General features: G+C 42.6%; 1 protein-coding gene across 1 annotated transcript; it reads left to right on the top strand.

Moving 5' to 3' along the window:
* The first annotated feature begins 2,679 nt into the window (after positions 1-2,679).
* samhd1 (SAM domain and HD domain 1) lies at positions 2,680-21,567 on the top strand. The gene is made up of 16 exons (XM_083768551.1): positions 2,680-3,022; positions 3,948-4,014; positions 4,291-4,363; positions 5,491-5,651; positions 5,808-5,923; positions 7,724-7,794; positions 13,989-14,153; positions 14,676-14,776; positions 14,878-14,986; positions 15,413-15,504; positions 15,887-16,002; positions 17,000-17,139; positions 18,321-18,428; positions 18,643-18,747; positions 18,956-19,093; positions 19,970-21,567. The coding sequence occupies exons 1-16, from the start codon at positions 2,833-2,835 to the stop codon at positions 20,111-20,113; spliced, it is 1,896 nt and encodes a 631-aa protein (XP_083624677.1). The 5' UTR covers positions 2,680-2,832; the 3' UTR covers positions 20,114-21,567.
* The last annotated feature ends 884 nt before the right edge of the window (positions 21,568-22,451 follow it).

Genomic DNA, 22,451 nt, shown 5'->3' with positions numbered 1-22,451 from the left:
TCTAGGCGATTCGCCAAGGGCGAGTGGTCTTGCTACCCATGGAAGGACTAGACTCTGTGGGTTGTCTCCTGTCCGGGCCCCTCCTACGTCTCACCAGGTCCACTCCTGCTCACATACATATGTGTTTACATGTATATGAAGTGGTTGCCTCATATACATGAATACTGTTTTGGTTTGATTTTGAGATGTGTATGTCCTCGCACACACACTCAGATCAAGATCAACATATGGAATGAATGATGTACTGATGAGGTCTTTATTTTTTATTTAATGACTTTTGCAGTAAACGTAAAACGTCTGACCATCCATTTCATGAAGAGGACATCTTAAAGATATGAAAAAACAAAGTCACATTTTATTGATAAATAGTAGGACCAAAATTCCAAGTGAATGTTGCTCAGTAAAGTTAACTTTTAGCTATTTCCGCCTATTTAACCCATTCTGACCGGGCACCCATTTTGGTGTCAGCATCATGTTATGCTTTAGCTATTGAAAAATAGCAGATCTACAAGCTCGTATCGCGCCATATGAGCTTGTAGATCTGCTATTTTTGAAAAAAATCGAAGAACGACTGACATTTTTTAGAATCTGATCTCAGGTCAGAATGGGTCAATCAGACCAATGTGTGTCCAGTGGAAACCTCGTATGAATCTGATCTCAGGTCAGAATGTGTTAAGGCCTTATATAAAAGGCTGCTGATTCACAATAGAACAAAATATTGGCATTCTGATTGTTCTGGGATGTAGGCACACTACCTGCAGACAATTTGTGAAAGTATGATGTAAAAACAAACAGCAGGTAAAAAATGACAAAGAATTTTCTTGGAACTATCTCTTTCAGATATATTTTTTATTGCCTATGTGCTGAGTAACTGAAGTATGAGCCAAAACTAGCACTAATGCTGCTGTTCTCCACAATAAGCAGTTTTGTGAGCTCTCGGATGGTCTTCACGTTAACTAATGCTGTCTCTCAGGCACTCACGGAATGATAAGTTGAATGGGGAATTAAGTCGTGATTGTATTTTTCTACAATGGTTTGCGACGTAAAATCAACCTCAGTTAACAATATATTGTTAAGGGGCCCGGCCGCCTCGTTTATTTTTATTTTTTAAATTTGCCACCTCTTTTTTTTTTTTTTCTCCCGACGTGGGTGTGCCCTCAGGCGTCATGGGCCCCCACGCAATCGCGTTGTCTGCGTCACGGTAGTGACGCCCCTGCCCGTTTTGTTATACCTCGTGGAGGGGTATAGTCAACTTTTGGGGCTTTTGGCCCTCCACTATTAGCACAAAATGCCATATAACACAAAATCAATTGCCTTTTCTAATGACTAACTTAAACAGGAGAGGGATGGGAGCGGGAGTAATTTCAAGTGGGAGTGGGATGGGATCAGGAGTCATTCTACAGGAGTGGGACAGGATGGGATTTTTTTTAAACTCTGGCCCTGCAGGATTGGGACAGGACAGGATTCTTTCTGTGAGAGTGGGACAGGACAGGAGTGAAAATCCACTCCCATGTTAGTCTCTATAATACACTGTAGGGTCTTGTTCCAGGTCTGCCAGTTTGTTAGCCAGCCTGGTGGGGGAGTCTTATGGTTTTAATGGCAGAGCTGTAATCAATAAATTACAGCTTGTGGAAAGAGGAGCAGATGTGATCCTTTACTAGCCTCGGGCCGGGAACACAAAAGTAATAATGCCAGCCAATAACCCTAACCGTAACCATCTGAGCATTGGAGATGTTGCAAAATATGACGCACGATTCAGATAATTGGGGTGTTGTTGTTATTTTGCAACATAAGATTAACGGCTCCTTCACACGAATATCGGCGGCTTGACACCCGCGAGTCTCGCCAAAACTGACATTCGGTGCCGATCGAGCCAGGATGAGGGGTTGATAAACAAGCCGGCGGGAGAACAGAGGACCGTAGCGTGCGAAGAGCTTGGCTCATAGCCAGACCTGAGAGTGTATAGCCTGACGAGAAACTGAGGACGGGAGTCAACCAGATCGCAGGTTGCCTCACGGCCGATCTATGCTTATTGCATGACCTTTTGGATTGTACCTTTGTTGGACTGCTGGATTATAAATAAACCTTTTTACTTGTACAAGTGACGTCTATCAACTCAGTCTATATCGGGGAAAATCTAACAATACATTTTTTTCTCCTGGAGCACAGGGGCCTTACACCCCCATACTCCCATAGTGCATGGCAGGGGGCACACAAAATAATCTTGCATAGGGCCACTTGACTCCTAGAACCGGCACTGGATAGAATGGTTCTGTAGAGGTGGAAAAACTGGAAATAGTGTGTTTAGTTATTTAGCTGTTTATTCAAATTATTTTGTGTTTCTTTTTGGTGTTTATTCCTGCAGACCTGCACCATAAACGAGCTGTGTAGCAGACAGTTACCGCCCCCAGTCGACGTAACCTCGCGTCACCAGGCTTTACAGTCGACGTAACAGTTAGCAAACGCCGGCCCTGATCAAAAATAGCAGATCTTCAAGCTCACAGCGCGTCGCATCCACAAGGCTCTCCTCTGGCATCCACGACTCGTTGCGAGCTTGTGGATCTGCGATCTTCGGCTCAACACGAGGGGCCGCCCTTACGTGACGCAAGCGAAACAAAACCCGGCATTTTCCAGCAGCGAAAATTCAGTTTCGGACAGTTCCTTTCCGTCAGTGTGTGAGTGAGGGTGTATGGTGGTGCTTTAGAAGCCAAATAGTTTAGTAAACGACGTTAACGAACGATATCTGGCGTTGAAGAACCGCGTGGGAGCCGGGTAAACCGCTTGACTTTGACGTTGTTAACTTGGGACACGAAACTGTAACCGACAACATCCATGGACAGTCGGAAAGGGAAACGTCAGCGATCCGCCGACGGAGAAGGAGCGCCGTCTGACGGCTTCCAGACGCCGGTGAAGCGGGTGTCCTCTGTCCCGCAGGACGCGGACTTCATGGGCTGGGGAGTGGACGATGTGTGCGACTACCTGCACCGCCAAGAGCTGCAGGAATGGGAAAGCAAGTTCAGAGGTGTGTGTATGCATTTGATTTGATCTGCTCTGCCCGTGTTAGCCCTGAAACATGACTGTCATGTGAACATGGTTATGCCTGTGTGTGTGTGTGTGTGTGTGTGTGTGTGTGTGTGTGCGCATGTGTTTAGTTTATGCTAGTTAGTAGGTTAATATAAGACTTCCTTTTTTGTGCCGACGGAACTGAAAGCCTGGGTATCGAGGCTAATATTATATAAGGCTATAGAACAGGGGACATAATCATTAGACATTACTTTTCACTTTAGTAATTAGTAGGCACTACTCCCTTGTGTTGGCTATTAAATTATACTGCCCAGTGAGTGCAGTAACGGGAACTGCCCATAAGTCCCATTAGCCTTCGTGATTTGGGGGGATAAGCAATTACCTCAAGATATGTTTTCATTTCGTGGTGGAAGAGCCTTAATGGCTTGTTATGTTTTGTTCTACGCCTATGTTGTTGAATTGTTGTTTTGTGTTGTGATTGAGGACCTAAACCCTCTTGAACACGAGATGCCTTATTCTCTAAAAATCACAAAAATAAATATGATAAATGTATCATTCTGCGAGCCATAGTTATTTAGTTACATGAATATAATACTTTATTGGCTGTCACATGATGTGACATGATTGGATTAACCACACATTTCACTTGCAATGTCCTGTGTGTCATACTTATGACGACACTAAAACTGACTGACCCGTAGAGATTAGACATACAACAGTCAGTGAGTAGAATCAAGTGTACAAAAGGAACCAAATATACCAGTTGTCTGGGGGGGGGGTGTACAAATGGACCTGTAAACCCTACATCTCTAACGGTCAGTCTCCATTACATAACTGGCAGTGGTGGGCAGTTAGAAAGCCAGCTGTGCATGAAAACAGAGTAATATCTAAATGATTTTAAAAATACTTCTCTGTTGAAACAGAGGAAAAAATCAATGGCGTGGCGCTTCGATACCTCTCGGAAGAACACCTGGAGAAAATGAAAATAGGGTAAGAAAATGTGTCCATACTGGCATACTCCATATAGTTTGTTTGTTTAATGTTGTTTTTCTTAATATTGAATGTGGTTTATAATATAGCTTTACTATGACTGTCAGCTGCCAACAGTGTGAGCTCTGAATCTGATGGCAATCTCACAGGTCCTTAATCTCTCTCTCTCTCTCTCTCTCTCTCTCTCTCTCTCTCTCTCTCTCTCTCTCTCTCTCTCTCTCTCTCTCTCTCTCTCTCTCTCTCTCTCTCTCTCTCTCTCTCTCTCTCTCTCTCTAGCCCCCTCGGTGTGCGTCTACACATCCATCACTGTCTCAGAAAACTCTGGCAGATATCAGCAGAGCCTAACAAGGTAATAGGTTATGCATGTCTTCTCAAAACTCTGAATTATAAAGACTACTTTAAATGCTGTTAAGACAAAGAAAGCAAGTGAGAGTCACCACGGTCAGTTTATGGGTCCAAATACAATACAAACGGATACCTCAGTACTTGTGGTCTCAACTTTGACTGGGTTGGGTTACGACCTTATCGAGGGTATGCACGTGACATCATCAAACCAGGAAGTTACGCAGGAACGCCTACTGAGTGGCAACTAAAACGACTTTCTGGCCTTGACAGCCCAGACATCCACACAGAAAGGCGGGGCTTGGCGATAGGGCCTTTCTGTGGGGAGTTTGCATGTTCTCCCCGTGTCCCCTAGGGTAGATACCCTCACAAAAACATGCCGTAATCCTGGTCTCTAAAACTACCTCCCCCTGGCCAGCCGGGGCGCCTGATGGAGGGAAAAGGAACTGGTCGGAATAACGTGTCCCTTCCACGCGCTATGTCTGGCCGGGGAAATTCCCCTCTGTCAGGTGAAAAGAAGCAGCTTGGACTCCTCATGCATAAAGGAGGCATGAGGTCAGTCCGCTGCCCCCCCAGGTTGGTAGAGGAAGTGTAGCGCCCAGGATTACATTAGATAATTGGCACTGGTGTGGGTGAAAAGAAAACTGGGTTACAAAATCGTGGGATAAAAAAAAATAAAAGTGCTATCTGATTGCATTAAACGACGTTAAACAATGTTAAACTTACTTTGCATGTTGCTTTGCCACTCGACGTGCCATTCACTTTAAGCATGCGCATACCCTCTATAGAACTGTGTGGACGACACAGCAGAGTGGGCACACGTCAACAAGAACAAATCACTATTCTTGGTAGGAACGTCCAGTTCCCAAACTGGCCAAAAAACGTTGTTGACATGTTGGCAAGAGATCTTAGCAAGAGAGTGCTGTGTTGTATGAGAGAAGTTCAACTACATTATACACTGTGACACTTCTTCCACCATTTTGGTATTCCTTGTTGAGCATAACACTTCTCAGTTTGTAATATCTTAAAGGAATACTTAACTGTACTCAACTTATTTTTTGGCTGGCCGAATATCAGATAGTGAAATGAAGAGATACTTTTAAGCTTAACTTTCATTTCTTGTTTCTCTGTTAGGTTTTTAATGACCCCATCCATGGGCACATTGAGTTGCACCCCGTTCTCATCAGTATCATTGACACGCCCCAGTTCCAGAGACTTCGCAACATCAAGCAGCTGGGAGGGACATACTGGGTGTTCCCTGGAGCTTCCCACAACCGCTTTGAGCACTCCATTGGGTAGGATAGGACTGTAGTGGATTTCATGAGTGGGGTTAATCATGTACCACAATGACGCCAGTACTGTGGGAGAAATATTAGGCTTCAATTGTATCCATGCAGCAGTTTTATTGCTGCATGGACTGTTAATGTTGACTTGTTAATGTGCTGTTGCAGGGTGGGGCACCTTGCAGGAAGGCTTGTACAAGCTTTAGATGACAGGCAACCAGAGCTGCTCATCTCCGTTAGAGACATCCTTTGTGTACAGATCGCTGGACTCTGCCATGACCTGGGTACGATGATTTAAATATTTATTAACAGTTTGCAGAATTATAGTACATTTCAAGCACAAACTCAATACAAAGACTGTTAACTGTGAGTGGACGACCCAATTAAGCATTACACTTGTTTACAACAGGGTCCACATTGTTCAATTCATCAAAACATTTAGAGACATACAAATAGACACTTCTATATAGTTAAAGAACAGAACAGGAATTCATCATATAGGAAGCAAAAAGGGAAAAGATACATATACAGTGAGGGGAAATGGGGCGGGGGGTGTGGGGGGGATTCAGATTTTACAGAGGCCAGTTTCGAATTGCAGCCATCCGTAGGTGCCCTTTGAGAGTGGTTTTGAAGGAGTCAAGGGATCTGCATGTCTTAATGACTGTTGGTAGGGCGTTCCACATTTTGGTGGCATAGGAGCAAAAATAATTTAGTCCCTTGTTTGTGCCGAATCTGGGTTGTACATGGTTTGTTGCACTCCCTCTGGTGTTGTGGGTGTGGACTTCGTTTACATTAAGGAAGTATTTAGACAGATGCATACACCACACCGCCATCCTCACACACAGAGGCTCCTGTAGTCCTGTAGACCAAAGGGTTTCAACTGATTATGAATCAGGGACCACCACCCTGACTGGGAATCAACCTGGGGACCACTGTTGTGTTGGGAGGGGGGGGCTATGGGCGTGGTGTGGGAGGGGGAAATTAACCTTCCAGATTAAACTCATGATTATGTTCATTGCAACTAATGTGTGAGCGAGAAGACATGACATGGGCACATTTCCTTATGATGGTCATGGAAGCTTAGAGAAGGAAAGGAAATGGTCACGTGACCAGAAGTTCAATGAATACATGGCAGTGAATGGAGCCGGCTGGACCAGCTCATAAACATTATTTATGAATTATAATTATAATTTTATCTGAGGATCTAAACAGCAGCAGGTTCTGGCTCGGAGGTATCGCGAAATTTGGCTGCCAGACAGGAAACGGTGGGAAGTCTCGCGATACCCCTTTTGGTGTTGGCATTATGTTATGCTTTAGCTATTGAAAAATAGCAGATCTACAAGCTCATAGAGCTTGTAGGTTTGCTATTTTTGAAAAATCGAAGAACGACTGACATAGAAACATAGCTTTTTCAGAAAACTGTCAGGATGTAGAAGACATTTTTAGATTCTGATCTTAGGTCAAAATGGGTTAAAAACTCCCTTTTCTGTGGAAGTTCTTGCCGTCCGGCTTCCCAGTAACTGACACCATCAATCATACGCCTACATAACATGTTCCTACGTACTAAATGCATGGTCAGGGACCACATGCTATACCTTCACGGACCACCAGTTGAATACCACTGCTGTAGACTGTTAACCACTTATACCATATATCGTTGCTCTCGGGCCAGAAACCTCTCCATATTCTAATTTATTGTGTTTTTCGTGACTGAACGCCCCTACTTGGATGGTACTGCAGCATCACACAAAAGCATCAAAAGAAGCAGATGCGCAAGTTCGAAATACGGCGCAAAGCGACACATTTTGAGCTTGTCGATCTGCTATTTTCGCTGTTTTAGAATTTTAATCCTAAAATGTATGAGTTTTGGACATTTAAAGCCTTCATTAGTATAAGAGCCTAGGTAGCACCTGTGAAGGAAGTAGAGAAGGGGCCCAAGTTCTTTCCAAAATGGCGTATGTGCATGGAGCCTATTGCCCAGGAAACCGGGTTCAAATCCGGGGTAGAGGAGGAAAGTTTACATGCGTCAAGTCAACATTCCGCTTGCAAGAACTAACCCTCTCTCCTCGTTCTTCCATATCCAGGACATGGGCCTTTCAGCCACATGTTTGATGGGATGTTCATCCCCAAGGTGCGACCAGGATATAATTGGAAGGTAAGAAATTACCCCAGTACCGACTCACTTTAATGTTATGGGTTGCCTCATTCCATTCTCATGTATCCATCTGTTTCCAGTGTCCCATGAGCCTTTGCGTGAAATGTGTGCATAACTTCCTCTTCCTCTTGCTGCTGTGATCATTGTTGCCAGATTTTGCAAGAGAAACAAGCGGCCAGGTCTATGAGAACAAGCCCAAATGTTTTACCACTTTACATCGGCTATTTGAAAATAGCAGATCTACAAGCTCACAGCGACACGTTGTGATGTTATATTTAAATTTATTGAGAATAAATTAAAATATTTTGAATATTATTAAAACATTTTAACACAAATCTTGTATGGGGGGATCCCTGGCACAAATTATTTTAAGATAGATGTCCGTGGAGTGGACAATTATTTATCAGGGGTTCCTTAACTTCCTTGACGTGAAAAACTATAATTAGGAAGCAAGCCCAAATAAGCAACTACACTTTAGAAACTAGCCCAAAAAACAAAACCAGCAACTACCTATATACAAGCAACTTTACAGAAAAACAAACCAAAGGTTGCTTATAATAAGCAGACATGGCAACTTCAATGGTCGCATTAACTTTACCATTTTCATGAAAATGGACCATGCAGTCGTTACAGATGACAAGAATACATTTTCCATTCGACATGTCTGGGGGAAAAAAACATTATTTTCCCATTCTGCTGTCTTCTGTATCGTTGTCTCTATCCTGAACTGAACTCTAATATATACTATAACTTTGTCTCTCGTTAGCAGAGAGGCACGTAGACAGGTAAAACAGCCCAGTAAGAAATGCAGCTGCAGCTAATACCATTTTATGATGTGCGTGTCATATTTATGTGTGACCGAAACCATGGGTGTGCCAGTGTGATAGCATAGACGCTAGACTGCTTTATATGATCGTTTGGGCAATCGTTAATTACTTGCGCAAGCAGAGTGTGCAATTAATGTTATCAGTCAGGTGCTACTGTACGATGCGTATGTCCTTTAGCAGCATATGATATGATGTCATATGCTGGCACGAAGCAGACCGTGCAGGTATGTTTTCCGTCATGCTACGGAGCGTATGTCCCATGACGTGATGATGGTAGAAAGAAAGTAGAACACATTACACCAATTAATATAATACAGAGTACAGACTAGGCAAGGCAAGTTTATTTGTATGTTTCATACACCAAGGCAATTAAAGGTGCTTTAGATAAGGCAATATAATCAAATAATTGTGCTAGTAAAGCAGTACAGGTATAAGTCAAATTTGTCTACTGGAATTTCTTCTACATTTCTACATTTACAAGCAACTTTACAGATCAACAAACCAAAAGTTGCTTATAATAAGCAGACATGGCAACTTCAATGGTCGCATTAACTTTACCATTTTCATGAAAATATACCATGCAGTCGTTACAGATGACAAGAATACATTTGTCTGGGGGGAAAAAAACATTATTTTCCCATTCTGCTGTCTTCTGTATCGTTGTCTCTATCCTGAACTCTAATATATACTATAACTTTGTCTCTCGTTAGCAGAGAGGCACGTAGACAGGTAAAACAGCCCAGTAAGAAATGCTGCTGCAGCTAATACCATTTTATGATGTGCGTGTCAGATTTATTTGTGACCGAAACCATGGGTGTGTCAGTGTGCAAGTATAGACGGTAGACTGCTTTATATGATCGTTTGGGCAATCGTTAATTACTTGCGCAAGCAGAGCGTGCAATTAATGTTATCAGTCAGGTCCTACCGAAGATATGTACCAATGCCAGGGTATAATTAATTGGTTTACGATGGTGACGTAATGATGATATGTTTCAGTTTCGGGTGGATTAAAGGGACATACACATCAAACCACCCGAGTAACCACATTATACCACTAACCAACTCAGAAATTACATATACATACATATAGACGTGTATATATATATAGACATATGAGCATATGACGTGATTAATATATGTACCAATGCCAGGGTATAATTGGTTATCGATGGTGACGTAACGATGACATGTTTCAGTGTCGGGTGGACTAAAGGTAATGCCCCTATGTATACATGTATGTAATCTGACACCACTGCCATAACAGGCATAAGTAATCATTACCATAGTTAAAAATACTACTTTCAAAAGCAAGGTACGTAGCAAATAGCTAAACCTAATAATTCAATATTACAAACGTTCTTTCACAGAGAGGCTGAGATTTGAAAGTTTGTAGCGGTCTACACATAACAGTACTTGCACGCTCTGCTTGCGCACTAGTAGGCCATTTATGGCCTACTTACTTGTGTGCAACAAGCAAGTAGGCAGCAAGTAGGCACTCGACAGAGTGCAGTTCTAGTTGGCATCTATTATTTGGGCAGACTGAAACTCACTCCTACAGTACATGTTCAGCATTCCTCTCCCTGCCACTACTACCAGTTCCCTTCACCTCCCCAGCCTCCTGGATAAATTACAATTGTTTGTGCAAGCTCTCAACAATACAGTACTGGTACAGTACTTAAGGGCAATCTCTACACACTAATCAGGTGTTGTGCTTGACTCTTGAGGTGTGAATAGAGAAGAAATGAATAAACACTCAACAAAAATAACAGAAAGGCACAGTGAAATTAAGTAAACAAAGTCTAAAAAATGAAGGGATAGTCAGAATCATCTAAAATCAAAACAATTGGGTGAAATTCATTTTTCTGCATGGTTACCATTGTCATATTGTCATATTTCCTTCCAGTAGAGTTCAGTATGGAAGGCAGGAATGCTTCTTGTGCAGGTAGAAAACATATCCAGCATACAGACATATTGTCTACTGGAATTTCTTCTCAGTAGAAGGCAGACATAATTCTTCTTTTGTAAGATTCATGGGCGTCAGAGCCATTATGTCAGGGAGGGATAAATCCTAATGGCCATAAACCATTGAAGTGATTTAGAGACAGCCGGTGCAGAGTTGAGAGAATTGGTGTAATGTGTTCTACTTTCTTTCTGCCTAATGCATTCTGAATGAGTTGTAGCTGTCTGGGGACGGAAACTCCCAATTCTGTTCTGTTCTTAGCTCTGGTCCACTTACAGCTCTGCTGCACTAACCTGTTATTAGTGAGGCACACTGGACCAGCTCAGTGGCCTTGTGGTTAGAGTGTGCGCCCTGATACTGGGAGGTTGGGGTTCAATCCCTGGCCGGGTCATACCAAAGACTCTAAAAATGGGACCCAGTGTCTCCCTGCTTGACACTCCGCATCAAGGGTTGGATTGGGGCTAAGTCCCTGCGACATACTAGCGTCATGTCCAGGGGGTGTACTTATACATCAAGCTGCCTCACGCTACAGAAACAGGAGATAGGCTCCTGCCCTATGGGCCTCATGGCTCGGCAAGGCTACTACTTACTTACACTGGACCAGGGCTGTTCTGTTCTGTAAGAACAGTTCCGTAACGAATGCCATTGTTGGAATAAAGGAGCAGCTAGTTTTTAGTGACATTTCCGTTTGTCGCCAATGTCAAACTGTCGAGTAAGGTTTTACAGTATCCATAGGTTTTCAGGAAGCACATGCCAAGCTGTTATTGTTGTACTGTTCTTAAACTAGTGTAGCAGATGGTGTCAGCTGAACAGTACAGATAAGGACTAGGCAAGTGGCAATAATGTTCTGATAAGGCTGAGAGATAAGAAATGTTAGCCACAGTACGTTATGTGCATAGCTCTGCTATATGACGAATGTGAGGGTGATAAGACCTTTATTTGTCTTTGTATCTTAAGCTGTTTAGTAGTAGACATTAGATAAATTTAATCGAACACCACTGTTTACGTTGCTCAGAGAGACAGACAACAGAGACCGCGTGCATCGCACACAGAGAAATACGGCAACAACGAGGGAATGCAATGGGATACATACGATGCGCTCTCACACGTGCACGGTGCACACAGGGACTGACATGTACATACACACACCCCACCGACCGCAACACAAACGGGAAGAGACACAAATAGACCACAGCACCTATAACACATCAACATAGGACAGTCGTCGGCCTTCAGTTACAGCCCCCTTAACATGCATGACGCCACGACAACATACCCTGTGCAATCCCGCCATGACATACTGTACTGTACCGGTGTACCCTGTACACTACAGTGTACACACAATGGGCCTGATTCTTCAAAAACGAAATGCGCCAGAGTGTAACGGTGGCGGAAACGGATATCGTATTTATCCGTCCGATCATCCTACGTTGAGAGGACGTGTTATTCAGGGAAGCTGGTGTAATCACTTCATTTGTGCGGATCGCCGAGTGTATCCTTTCCGCATTTTTCCCAAGCGATTCGCCTGGTGTCGCCTGGTTAGTTGGAACATCCACGCCCATTCTACACCATATAAGGGCAACAGGAAATCTCGAAATACGTCATCATAGCCTGCACAGAGGATTTCAATTCTATACAACAGCGCGATGAGCTTGTAGAGTAGTTAATTTTGACAGGATGAATGCACTGCAGGGTTATAAAAAAAGAAAGGCGCCCTGCAAAAGTAAAGAGATATCCGATACTTTTTTTTAATCAGAGCTGCATTGATTCATTCGGGGAATAGATTAATATCATCTCACTGTCAGCTGTCTGAATGCATATAGTGGAGAATGGATTTGTTCTGAGCATGGACATGTAGGCATAGCTATTTAGAATTTCAACCATATACAGCGGGTAGCCTATATCCTCTTTGTCAGATGTAAGTGCATGGTTCATTTCATGATGTCCTCATATTAAAATGATTCGCGGGAGTCGGGACACTTGGCAAACTTGATTGATCTCATGATGAGATCAATGTAGTAGCCTACAGCCTACACAGCTACAACGTTGCCCATATTATAATGAATTACGGTGAGCTGGTTTAAAACTGACTGGCCAAATTGCACGCGCTGATGCCATAATGTGGATTTATAGGGCTAATTAGCCCTCGTGACTGCTGTCTGTCTGTCAGACCGGCATGTCTGTGAACCAGAATGTCAGTCGGGCCGGGCCGTGTTCTGTCCTGGCCGGGCTCACCGCGCCGTTATATTAATTTTCCAATGTAAATTTCACCCAGATTGGACTCGGTTCAGCGGCAGCATGCTGCTGTCCGCCACACACACACACACACACACACACACACACACACACACACACACACACACACACACACACACACACACACACACCGACAGTCAAGAGAACTGACTCACTAAACAATACAGTCACTAACACACACTAAACAACGTTAGATTCGTACAGTGCAAAATGCAGATAAGTGTAGGCCTATGTTCTTATTATAATTGTGAGTTTGTTTTTTAACATGCGCGAGAGCCGATCTACAAGCTCACAACGCTTGCACTGCGAGTAGCCTAGAGAAGGCTGTCAAGTGAGCAGCGCAATCGCGCATGGCATGCTATATAAATATCCTAATAAATAAATAAAAAGGTGTCGGGGCTTGCAGGGGCAGTTTCCTTATGGGACTCTATAGGCTAACTTGCCTCTAGAATGCATATGCATTTAGGCATACAAGTGCACTCGGCTTTTATATATATATATATATTATATATATATATATCGTTTTTTTATGTGCTGATCGACCAATATGTTGGGGACACATGCCTACATATTTTATCTGAGATTTGGGGACTATTTATTGATTCAGCATGAAGACTAAAGCCTTCTGAATAAATCTATATATGCAAGTGTATGCTTCCGCAAATTTCTCCGCCACCTAAAGAGGTGGCGGAGGATTTAGCGGAGTTGCCGATCAACCAAAGTCAGCGTCAAGTTCACGGCCATTTCCATGAATTCCAAATTAATGTGGGAAATCCACGTAAATGCCTTTCCGCTAGCGTCACGTCAATATATAAGCGGAAGCGCGTTGAAGAATCAGGCCCATTGTATTCTATAAGCGTTCATCATACATTGGTTTTGGACTGACAAATGCCGCACACATCATCATCCCTGCCAATGTCACATTCTGCCCCTTAACATAGCACTGGGTAGACCTCCCAGCCTGACCAGATAAAAATGTGCTCCGCGATGCACCCTTTTCCCGTTCTATATTCATGTTTCTGTCATACCTGTGTGTCTTACAGCATGAGACTGTACGTTCTATGTTCATGTTTCTGTCATACCTGTGTGTCTTACAGCATGAGACTGTACGTTCTATGTTCATGTTTCTGTCATACCTGTGTGTCTTACAGCATGAGACTGCGTCCCTGGCCATGTTTGACTACCTGGTGAAAGACAATGCCCTGGAGCCAGTGATGAAACGACATGGCCTGGTGTTGCCGGAGGACCTCATCTTCATCAAGGAGCAGATCGGCGGGCCCCTGGACACTTCCGCCTCTCTCAGCCAGGGGGCGCCGGTCAGTCATACAGTAGTAAAAACCACACCCTGCCACAGATTCCATGTCTTCTAACATGTCTTAAGTCTTGGCTTTCTCTAAAGGACATTAAATGCGACAACGCACACAGCCATGTATAAATCAGGCTTAACCCTAACCCATGTGGCTGGTATAGTCGAGCCCTACTACAGTAACATGTATTCGATTGCAAACTAGCAATCGAATACATGTTGTTCCATAATTGTTAAAACCCTGTGATTTCTTCAACCTGTTGGCTGTATGTAGAACAGCAGCAACATAAGTTTGGAACGATAATAAAAACATTATACTTTTACATATTGTGTAGGGAATGTGGGGGCCTCCTATCTTGCCCTTTCACAAATCCCAGATTGGTCCTTGGCCAAACGAAACCATTTCAGTTATGATATTCTATAGGGATTAAATGAAAATGAAATGAGAGCCTTAGTTGTCACTTAAGACACTTTATTTATTAAATAGATGGGTCTGTGTCTGATGTGGTAGTTGTGCCATTGTTCTCCACAGTGGCCTTACAAAGGTCGTCCAAAAGAGAAATCCTTCCTGTACGAGATCGTGGCCAACAAACGGAACGGCATCGACGTGGACAAGTGGGACTACTTCGCCAGGTGGGATTATTTGGTAATCTTTTCTCCACCGGTGTTGTGGTGGAAGGATTGATCTGACATTCTTTCGATAACCGGTATGATTATGTGATTTCTGTTCTCAGAGACTGCTACCACCTTGGAATCCAAAATAACTTTGACTATCGCCGCTTCCTCAAGTTTGCGCGGGTGTGTGAGGAGAATGGAAAGAAGCACATCTGCACTAGAGACAAGGTCCTGACTTCTTGATGCATACAATAACCTATTCTTTATGAAACAGATGTTGGTCCTTTGTTGTAAATATTGATAGATTTGACAAAGAAAAATGCCACTTATAACATTTTAGGGAGAAACAAGTTATGCAGTTGTTCAGTATTGATTAATTTCACGTTTACAATGGTATGTTTACAATATTCCCAATTCAGAACCTTCCATGCGTCTTTGTTTAATTATTCTCGTAGTGATTGTTCAATTGTTCAAACCAGTTTCATTGTGATATCTATTTTTACATTGCCATATGTTATGTAAATACAAGACTGTGGTTTTCTGTGATTTTAGGACAGCCAAGGTTGAAGTAGAGTGGTTTAGCTGTTCTAATCTAAAGTCACTTTAAAGCAGGGTCTCTTGCGGTTTATAACTTGAATGAATTCCTTTCAACAGGAGGCAGGTAATCTGTACGACCTGTTCCACACCAGAAACTGCCTCCACAGAAGAGCGTACCAGCACAAAGTGGGAAACATCATCGAGACCATGTATGTACACAAAGGTTTTTTGCACATCTACTTTAGTTTGTTTTATTTAGCCACGTAAACCCTTGAACGGATTCCCAAGAGCTCTCTACTAAATATCTTGGCCTGAAAATAGCCGATCTACAAGCTCACAACGCAGCATGTTGCAACACGCCGTGAGCTTGTAGATGTGCTATTTTCAGTGAAATGTTCTCCCCAGAATAGAGATGCTAGTGGTTAACTATAATAACGTTGCCTGCACACTGGCACCTTGATAACACCATTGGTTTAGTCTATTACGCTATGTTTAGTCGCAGCGAGTGATTCACTTGTTATGCAATCTACAGAGGAGGGGAAAAAATCAAATAAACAATGGACAATGTGCTTTTCTGGTGTGCTTGTGCAGGATTACAGAGGCCTTCATAAAGGCAGACCCACACATCCAGATACCAGGCTCGGGGAATAGGATGTTTACTCTCTCTACAGCCATCGATGACATGGAGGCCTACACCAAGCTGACGGGTGAGTACAGATGACATGAAGGCCTACACCAAGCTGACGGGTGAGTACAGTAGAAGCCATCTGTACTGTACAGTGAGGCCATGAAATTCAACTCATTGGTTTCCATGATAAAGCTGACTCGTCTCCCTGCCCCACAGACTGTACTTGTGCAATGGAATTTAGTCTAGAGACGGATATATCTGCCTGGCCGATATACAGTATGAGCCATTATTTGACTTTTATCTGTATCTTAAATTATGAAGATACAGATAATTATGTCATTACAACATGTTAAGCTCTTTAGCTTGTAGATTTAGCTATTTTTGAACATTTCTGAACATATTCATGTTTGTTTGCTTGTCAGTTACAGTAAAGGTTCTCAAAAGAAACGTGTAATCAAATCTAAGTTTTTCAAACATTTGTGACCAAATATCGGTCAAAACATTGGTAATCGGTGAACGAGCAGGACTCTCATAAATCGGGATCGACATCGGTTCCAGGGAAGTTTGGCATCGGTCTGACTAGTCGACAGTCGTCTGTGCCACAAGCTTGTGGTAAAAGTCACAACTTGCAGGATTGGTCAAACCGGTTCTGCTTAATTATCATCTTTGCCTATACCTGCAATGGAATAAATGGCTTAGTATTCATTCAGTGCATCACCTGATTTAATTTACTGTAATGTTTCTAACCCATTACTGATTACACTACAGTATAAGCTTACAGCGCTTTTAATGTATGAACATGTTTCAACATGGAAAGATTATGATGAAATAATATAACGATTATCTCAAATAATTGCGACGGTTAAGAGCATGGACAACAAAGTGGAAATAATGATGTGTGGAAAATATGACATGTCTGTTAGGATTCTGACCATTAGGCAAAATATTTGACAGCCGTAGTTTATTTGCAGTTTTGCATTACATAACGTATGTCGGGTCAACACAGAGGTGATGACCTCTGTTATCTTGGGTCTGACCTTTGTGCTCTTCCGTGCCTGGGTGTCTGTGGTGCGTAGATCACGTGTTCGAGCAGATCCTCTATTCGTCCTCCCCGGAGCTGGCTGAGGCCAGGGAAATCCTGTCCAATGTTGTTCGCAGGCGTCTCTACAAGTGTCTGGGTCAAACCCAAGCTGAGAAACCCATCGATGTCAATGAGGTGTGTGTGCGCTCTTTCGTAGTATATATATATACTACAAATAGCGAAAACAACAATCTAAGTGCATTGTGACCTTGTAGATCTGATATTTTCACTATTTTGGGAAAAATTGTGAAAGTGAAGTCAGCACTTTGTAACGTTGTTTTGAAAAGTGCTTTATAAAGACAAATGTACTTACTTTCACCTGCAATGACATGCCCCAAATTCACCTACTTGCCCTGGTTGAAACAGCTTTTCAAACTTTTGTAGACATGATTCAAGTATTTGGTGTGGCTAATGTGTATGATAATAATAATAAAACTTTATTTGTATAGCACCTTTCATGACTCAAAGTGCTTTACAGAGCAATGGAGAAAGAAAGAAAAGAAAAGCAAGGCATAAACATTAAAAAACAAGAGCAGTAATGCAATACAGTACTCTAATGCTGCATTCACATGGAATCAGGCAAGTGGTAGACGTCAACCTGCTGGACGGCACGGCACCAAATTAGATTAAATATTCTAACATTGATGCCGTTACCGTCGCCGGTTCTGGCTGCCGGGCTGCCGTGCCGTCCTGTTCGTTTACCGTCCTGCTCCCGTCCACTACAATGAAGTCTGGTTGCCCTCTACTAAATGGGTTAACCATCTCTCTTGCTCCACAAGGACATGTATAGTTCTGTAACTCATCTCTCTTGCTCCATAAGGACATGTATAGTTCTGTAACTCATCTCTCTTGCTCCATAAGGACATGTATAGTTCTGTAACTCATCTCTCTTGCTCCATAAGGACATGTATAGTTCTGTAACTCATCTCTCTTGCTCCATAAGGACATGTATAGTTCTGTAACTCATCTCTCTTGCTCCATAAGGACATGTATAGTTCTGTAACTCATCTCTCTTGCTCCATAAGGACATGTATAGTTCTGTAACTCATCTCTCTTGCTCCATAAGGACATGTATAGTTCTGTAACTCATCTCTCTTGCTCCATAAGGACATGTATAGTTCTGTAACTCATCTCTCTTGCTCCATAAGGACATGTATAGTTCTGTAACTCATCTCTCTTGCTCCATAAGGTCATGTATAGTTCTGTAACTCATCTCTCTTGCTCCATAAGGACATGTATAGTTCTGTAACTCATCTCTCTTGCTCCATAAGGACATGTATAGTTCTGTAACTCATCTCTCTTGCTTGCTCCATAAGGACATGCTGCTGCGCTGGGCTGAGGAAGTGGCCAGAGTCAAGCCTCAGCATCCGTCTATCTCTGGACACAAGGATGTTGAGCTGCAGCCTGAGGACCTGGTGGTCACTGTGAGTATCTTCTTTGTCCAGTTATTCCACGACCGTTTCGGACGTAGGGCGGCTCGCCCTAACCGGGCCGGCACCCTGGGCGCGTTCCTGTGGGTCTGGAAGTTCCGTAGACCCCTCACACGGAGTTGCACCACTCTTTTCACACGGATGTGATTTATTTTATTTCTAATATAGCCTGCTTGTAACAGTCTTTTCTCTCGCCATCGTTTCTTAGGTGACGAACTTTGACTACGGGATGAAAGCGGAAGACCCCATCAGTAACGTGCGCTTCTACTGCAAGGACGACCCCACCAAACCCATCCGCATCCGCAAGAACCAGGTCACACTTTAACACAACTTCATTTGAGTTCTTTGCTGCAAGCTTTGCATTTAAAGGAGAATTCTGGGCTAGGCCTCGTTTTACCTTAATCTGATATTGTAACCCAGAACGAGTGGTACAGGTGAAACTAACTGGCAATGTTGTCCATCCCTGCTGTAGTGTTTACAAGATGGATGAAATAACGGATACGCTGTATCTATTATTTTAGGTGTCCAAGCTGCTCCCTGAGAAGTTTGCAGAGCAGATGATCAGAGTCTACTATAAGAAGAATGATGAGCGTAGCCTGGAGGCAGCCAAGAAGCACTTTGTCCAGTGGTGTATGGACAAGAACTTCACCAAGCCTAGGGTAATACCGATTAACATCTGACACTGGAAAACGTCCAGGGAATCATTGTCCATTGTTGGCCGTTCACATGTGTAGTACGCAACCGAAGAATGTCCGTTTCAGATGCGTAATCCAGCCAACGCATTACATGCAAATTGTAATAGCTTTATTAACCCATTTAGGCCTGAAGGTAATTTCGTTTTTTAAGAATGTCTCTGTTAATGTTTCTATATCTGTGGTGCTCAATATTTCATGTCAAGGACCCCAAAAATGATATTCAATTGGCCACCAACCCCCCCATCTGAAAATATGATGTTCCAGTGACCCCCTGGAAGCAAAGATTTGAGTTAAAAATGTTCGCTGTGAAAGAATATTGTAACTGCCATTTTTTCTAGTTTCCAGTCTCCTTTGAAGTTACTTCACAGGAATGGTATGGGAGTGATCCTACGCACACAGAAAATAGCAACAGATGGATGTCTTTGATCCAGTTATTGTTATTTATTTATCAGAAGTCAAAGTGAGCAGTTTATATCATGAACATACCAGTGATGTTATTGTTTGTCTCTGTTCTGCTGCTGTGCTGCTGTTACTGGTAAGAACGGTTTGCTCCCTGGTTCCCTGTGTCTAGTTCCTTCTCAGTGCACCTGTCTCACCTTAAAAAGTGCATGCACACCTTCTAGAAGCTGTGCTTCTCAAGCCCGCCACCAAGTGGTCAAAGATAATACTGGAAATAATAATAATACAAATAATGCCTCTCTTCTAATGGCTCCTACAAATATATTCAAAGATTTGCACCACATTTAACATCACGTAATGCTTAAAACACCAAAGGGGTTCCCGCCCAAAATGGGTTAATTAACCTTGAATGATCTCTTTCTGTGTTTTGGCACGTGTAAGGATGGAGATGTGACAGCGCCCGAGCTCACCCCTCATAAAGAGAGCTGGGCGAATAACACCGAGAGCGAAGAAGGAGAAGACGACCGCTACAAACGGGCCAACGTGAACGGACAGGCGGCGGCCAAAACCAAGCTGTTCAAGTGAGAGAGTCTGTGAGCAGTGTGAGGAAAGAATCTATTTGAGGTGTGAATCGCTTTTTTACAGACGGGTAAAAGAAAAAGAAAAAAAGAAGCTATTTGGCACGCTAATCGGAGATCAAAAACGTAGAACTGGTGAGGAATGCACAGGAACGGTACATTGGGCCTGTACTTTAAAAAAAAGTGTCCAATTCCAAGGATTTTGCAGTGTCTCATTTTATTTATTTTTTATATCATTTTAAGTTTAGTATTATTACAGTGGCATTTAATTTGACCCATTTTTTTATGTTGTATCATTGTTTTATGTTCTATTCGTACCAGTAGCCCACTTGTATGTACCGTATGTGTATTGTGTACGGCCTAAGTATGTGTTCTCTATCACTTCTCTACATCATTTAAGAGTAACACCACCTCTATAATCTCTCCTTTTCTGTGGAAAGACAGTCAAATGCTGCTGCTGTTACTGATGTTTCTTAATTCATTCTAGGTCAAAGTTACTCTGGACAATCGTCTCGTTGCTTAGCTGAATTCTTATTCTGAAAATGAATGTATATTTAATTTGGTGCGATGCGGTTTTAAAGGGTGCATGTGTATATACATATATACGCTTTAACATGCATACATAATGTTTTCAGGGTATTCAGCACGTTGGCTGCAGCAGCTATGCCATGTCCATGCTCTTTTCAGGGTATTGTTTTCAGGCTATTGTTCCATGCAGCACGTTGGCTGCAGCAGCTATGCCATGTCCATGCTCTTTTTAAAAGCTTTTATTACGTATAACTGAAGCTTTCTGAGAGTCGTGATGAGGCTTCAGTGGCCGGCGGTGGTCATCGTATCCATTCATATCGTCTGTCGGGGTGGAAACCTCACGTCCAAAACATTTCGGTATTCAATGTTCTTTTCTCTTTAATTTGGAGATGAGAGGTTTCTGCCCGACAGCAACGATATGCACGTACCCCCACAAACCCCCCCCACCCCCCTCCTGGTAAAGAGAGTCAGAGCAGTTTACAACGGGGTTGAATATCTCATTGTGATTTGTGGATTTACTTTAAGGTTGTACATTATTATATAGTTTTGGTTTGATGTGTGTGTGATGCTGGTGTATTCAGCCCCAACTGGCCTATTGCTCTTTCTCTGGCTTTACCACCAGATTGTCAAATATATATTTACAAGAAGCATGTCATATACCGCTTTGTGAAAAAAAATATATATATATATATAGTGCATCGGATAAGGGATGACGGTGCTGCTATAATCTTGTGGGTGGGTGGGGAAAAAAAGAAAATTGTGGAAACTGCACATGATGTTTACCGTTTATAAAAGAAAATGTATATTTGCGGAATTGTAAGCGAACCCAGTTTGATGCTATTGGGAAATCATATTGAGGCTATTGCGGTTAAAAGGTAGAAAAGGCATTGTGAATGTTGCCCACAGGTTTGGAAATAAAAGTTCTCTTTCCCACTGTTGTGTACACATGCAATTCATCATATTAACCACTAGAGGGCGACATGCACTCAAATGTTAAGAATGAATCTACACTTGGGACTCCATTGCTGTGACAAATTGAGTTCCTTTTCCTGATATTTTCATGTAATATTAACGGAACACACCGATATACAATTGAATGTGTATTTCATGTAATATAACATAATCACTTACTAAGTGGTTATGTAAAAAATCTTAAAGCTCTTAATTCTGTAAAGAATCATTGCTATAGAGGGGGTCTTCAATGTTTTTCAAGCCATGGACCCCTTAGCCGAGAGGGATGAAGCAGGGTGACCGCCACTATGTATTGTATTGTATACAATTGTGTTGCCTGGTAAACCTTTTCATAGATGGCTTCGTATATACTGACAGCACTATCATCAGTGTTAATGAGTTATTTCAGATATTTAACCACTTGCTCAAAAATGAGCCAACTTGACCATTGGCCATCTGTACTTGGTCTGCTTGATCTGTTTTTAGTGAGTAGAGATGAATATGCCTATAGGTTCAGGTCTCCCTATCTCTTTAGTTCTTTAACTTTGAATAACTTTTCAGGTCACAGTACAATTTTTAGAGAGAACCCTGCAAAGATAATTTATCATCTTACGGTACATTTTAAGTGTTCCAATTTTGTCTGCTCATTTTTTTGTTTCGTTTCGTCACTTCCAGTGCCACACGTTTATCCTGTAGGCCTATGCGTTCTTCAACTCAGACGGGATATGATGGGAATGGGATGCATTGTGAACTTGTAGATCTGCTATTTTAGGTGTTTGACACCGGGCACTATCTCACAGGATGTTGTGAAACACACACCCTGATGACACCCCCCCTCGCTTTCCTCATCCTGTGGATTCGCTGAT

Source organism: Protomyctophum parallelum (genome assembly GCF_964188405.1).
Source record: "Protomyctophum parallelum genome assembly, chromosome: 7".
Classification (NCBI taxonomy): domain Eukaryota; kingdom Metazoa; phylum Chordata; class Actinopteri; order Myctophiformes; family Myctophidae; genus Protomyctophum; species Protomyctophum parallelum.
The sequence above is the reverse complement of the archived record's forward strand: the minus strand, read 5'-3'. Positions and strand labels throughout refer to the sequence as shown.

Excerpts from the sequence above, each read along its gene's own strand:
- samhd1 (XM_083768551.1), top strand. The coding sequence starts at position 2,833 with ATGGACAGTCGGAAAGGGAAACGTCAGCGATCCGCCGACGGAGAAGGA. Across the intron at positions 14,987-15,412 it reads ACATCTGCACTAGAGACAAG|GAGGCAGGTAATCTGTACGA; the intron begins GTCCTGACTTCT and ends TCCTTTCAACAG. Across the intron at positions 18,748-18,955 it reads TCCGCATCCGCAAGAACCAG|GTGTCCAAGCTGCTCCCTGA; the intron begins GTCACACTTTAA and ends CTATTATTTTAG.